A 3383-nucleotide genomic window follows, 5' to 3' on the forward strand; every position below is an offset into this window, starting at 1 on the left:
ATTTTACTCTTTTTATATTAAAAAAATTTAATTATAAAATTAAAAATAGTATAAAAAAAAACAAGATAAATATAGATAAGAGTGGAGGTCACCTAAAAGTCAAAACTCAAAAGATAAGTGAAGTGAAATGTGTCTCATAACGGTCCAAGAGAATAATTTGTATGTGTTCAAAGAAACATTTCTTATATAATAACTTGCTCTATATATATAGTTGCCACACAATTCAACGACACGGATGAAAAACACAAGAAAATGTCTTTCTCCGAGAACAACAACAAACCAATATAGTACTCTCTCTCTCTTTCACACACAAACATCACAATAATTAACGGCATAAATTAAAAAACTAGCATCTACATAATGCACTAACACATACAGGACCCTTGACTTAATAATGTAACAACAACAATAATATTATTTAACTTATCAAGATGATCAGAAGAAATAAGAGGAACCCCCCAATTCAAAACCCTCAGCTCCAGCCACATTCTCCGAAACCGTTGGCATTGCATTGAACATTGGACTTTGAACATAATCCCCAGTAGTCATATTGTGATAATAATCAAAACCATGATCATGATTATCCATATTATTATAACCAATGGAGCTTGTGATATCAGGTGGCAATGGAGGTAGCTCAACTGTGGAAGCACTACTGTTGCTATTGCTATTGCTAGTTCCACCCTCTTCAACAAAAACGTGCCCCAAATTTGGACAACCTTGGTCGGCATAGCTATTACTGTTGTAGTAACCGTCGTTGCTACTGTTTTGGTGATCGCCACCGCTATAGCCGTAGGTATTATTATAGCTCCAATTGTTGTTGGCGCCAACCAACAACGTAACTGGGTCTAGAGTTGGATCTGAGTCAAGGTGTTGATGAGTCGAGGTGGAGTTAGAGGTGAAGATTGAGGACAAGTCATGGACATGGTTGTGGTGGTTATAAGTTTGGGGTTGGAGTTGGTCGGGTGACAAGATTGGGGTGACGGATAGGCCTGGAGGAGTGTCCGGGTAGACGAAGTTGGTTCGGGCACGTGAGCCACGCATGGAGCGAGCTGCCCTGTCATATGCCAGGGCAGCTTCTTCTGCAGTGTCAAACGTGCCCAACCAATGCCTTTCCTTAGTGGAAGGGTCGCGAATCTCGGCTGCATACCTCCCCCATGGCCTCCTCCTCACCCCGAGGTACCTTCCTCCCCATGCTGTCTCGTGTTGCTGCTGCTCTTGCGGCTGCGCGGCCGGCTTAGTTTGCTTCTTTTTTGACCTTGGCGACTGCGACGATGACGACGTAAAAGTATTCATCGGATATAGTTAGTGTATGCAAAAGGATTATATTATCTCAACACCGAAAATTCTAGTTTGGTTTCGGCATGCAGAAAAGAAAGAAGAGAAAAAAAAAAGGGAATGTGTTGTAAGTTGTAACTCGAGGTTGATGAGATGGTTCCTTACACTTTCGTTTTTGGTTTTGTGTTTGTTTTGTTGTGAGGAGTCAGCATGTGAGTTCATGGGTTTAAATAAGGGATGAAAAGGTTGAACAAATCATCGTTTCCACCCTTAAGCTTTGTCGTTTATTTATTTAAATTAATTATTTCCATATATAATAACCCTTTTCTCTGCCTTTAACTAATGAGTGTAAACACGTGCCTCTCTTTTTTCTCGAAGCTTTTATCCACACTCTAATCAGAGATTATCATAACACTTCAATTTGAGTCCCATATTAGCTTCTTCTTCAATGATCATAATTATTGAGTAATCTAATATGTATCATAGGAAAAAGGGGATAACAGAATCCCTCACTGACTCTTCTAAAGGGTTCAATTCAGAAAGTGCATTTTTTCTTAATATTTTGTCCACTTATTATTTTCAATACTATCTTACTAGCTAATTGTGTTAATTAAGAGTTCTAGTTTCCCGTTTTATTAATTAATTTCCGTTTCCCCACACATACATATCATTAAAAAGACAATGAGTTCCAAATGATGGGAGGAAAAAAAAATATAAGAATGAAGTAATGATTAGTATATATGATTGTTATTATTTAATTTTACGGGAATTGAAAAGGGAAATTAATTATATAATTAGTGGGTGGAATAATTAGAAATCTAAATGAACCATGATAAGCATGTTCTGCTAGATACCCCATTTCATGATTATTCCCCAATCAAATAATTTGAGGAGTATTGTTTTGAATTAGCCAGCGTTAAAATAATTATGGGAAATAAGACCCATATAGTCCAAAGTAGTTGCATGTGATCTTTCTATCAAATCATGGGATTATACATGAACAAGGAACTAATCACACAATTAGACTTTTCCCACACACAATCTAAGCTAATAAAGATATATATGATCCACATTTATTTTTATCTCATTAATTTGAAGTTTTGGACATATATATTTTTAAAGTTTAGGAATATATATATTTAGAAGATGCACATTCTGATAATGATCATTACAGGTGGTAGGAAGCTCCATGCCTTTTTTGATGATTAGCCTAAGAAGCTAAGATCTTTTAGAATAAACTACTTAGATTTATGATTAGTAATTATGTGGGTGCTATGGCCATTCTTCTATTCGATCTTCATTTGACTGCATGCTTAAGAAGCATGCTCAACTCCTCCTGCCTGTTATTATTAAAAATACTTTTACATTTAATAGTTTAATTAGGAAACAATTATTTTTCTTTTATTTTTGTTTTCTTTTTGTTTTGGTTTTGATATAACGTTTCAAAAATTAATAAATTTCAAAAAAAAAAAAGTGTATTCAATGCATTAAAAATCTAGGAATTACTTGGTTTGTGTTTATATTTTATGTTTTTAAAAGGTTGTATTATTTGATCTGTTAGTCTTTATAATTTTATTAAATTTCTAATTGAATTTTCACACTTTTGAAAGTTTTTAATTGGTTCTTACACCAATTTTAAATTTATAATCACATTTTTATTATTGTTTCCAAAACCTTAACTGATAGAATATGCTGAGATGCATTCACTAGTCATATTATCGATGGATAAAAAATATTTTTGTAATATTTACTGCTAAAAAGGATTTAACCATAAATTCAAAATTAGTATTGGAACTCAATGAAAAATTTTTAAAATATAGGAATCTACTAACTAAAAATTTAAAAAAAAACTATAAAGACTAATAAAATAATTTTATTTTTTTAGAATTTTGTAAAGAATGAAAACATAGAGAATATGATGATAATGTTCTTTCTATTTTTTTTAACAAATTTTAGAAAACAAAAAAAATGAAAATGCTGAAAACCAACTAAGCACTTACCAACTCTAGCTACTCTTAAATAGTTTCAGTTTTTTTTTTTAAATATTTTGTTTTACATAACTACTAGCTAGTAGTCATAAAAAATACTCTTAATAGAATTATACC

At 32.7% G+C, this 3383-nt stretch overlaps 1 protein-coding gene across 1 annotated transcript; it reads right to left on the bottom strand.

Annotated features, from left to right (window-relative positions):
• Window positions 1-221: 221 nt before the first annotated feature.
• Window positions 222-1458, bottom strand: LOC107494596 (ethylene-responsive transcription factor LEP-like). The gene has a single exon (XM_016115639.3). The coding sequence runs from the start codon at window positions 1294-1296 to the stop codon at window positions 436-438; it is 861 nt and encodes a 286-aa protein (XP_015971125.1). The 5' UTR covers window positions 1297-1458; the 3' UTR covers window positions 222-435.
• Between the last annotated feature and the right edge of the window lie 1925 nt (window positions 1459-3383).

The sequence above is a fragment of the Arachis duranensis genome, chromosome 6, assembly GCF_000817695.3.
Source record: "Arachis duranensis cultivar V14167 chromosome 6, aradu.V14167.gnm2.J7QH, whole genome shotgun sequence".
In the NCBI taxonomy this organism is placed as follows: Eukaryota; Viridiplantae; Streptophyta; class Magnoliopsida; order Fabales; family Fabaceae; genus Arachis; species Arachis duranensis.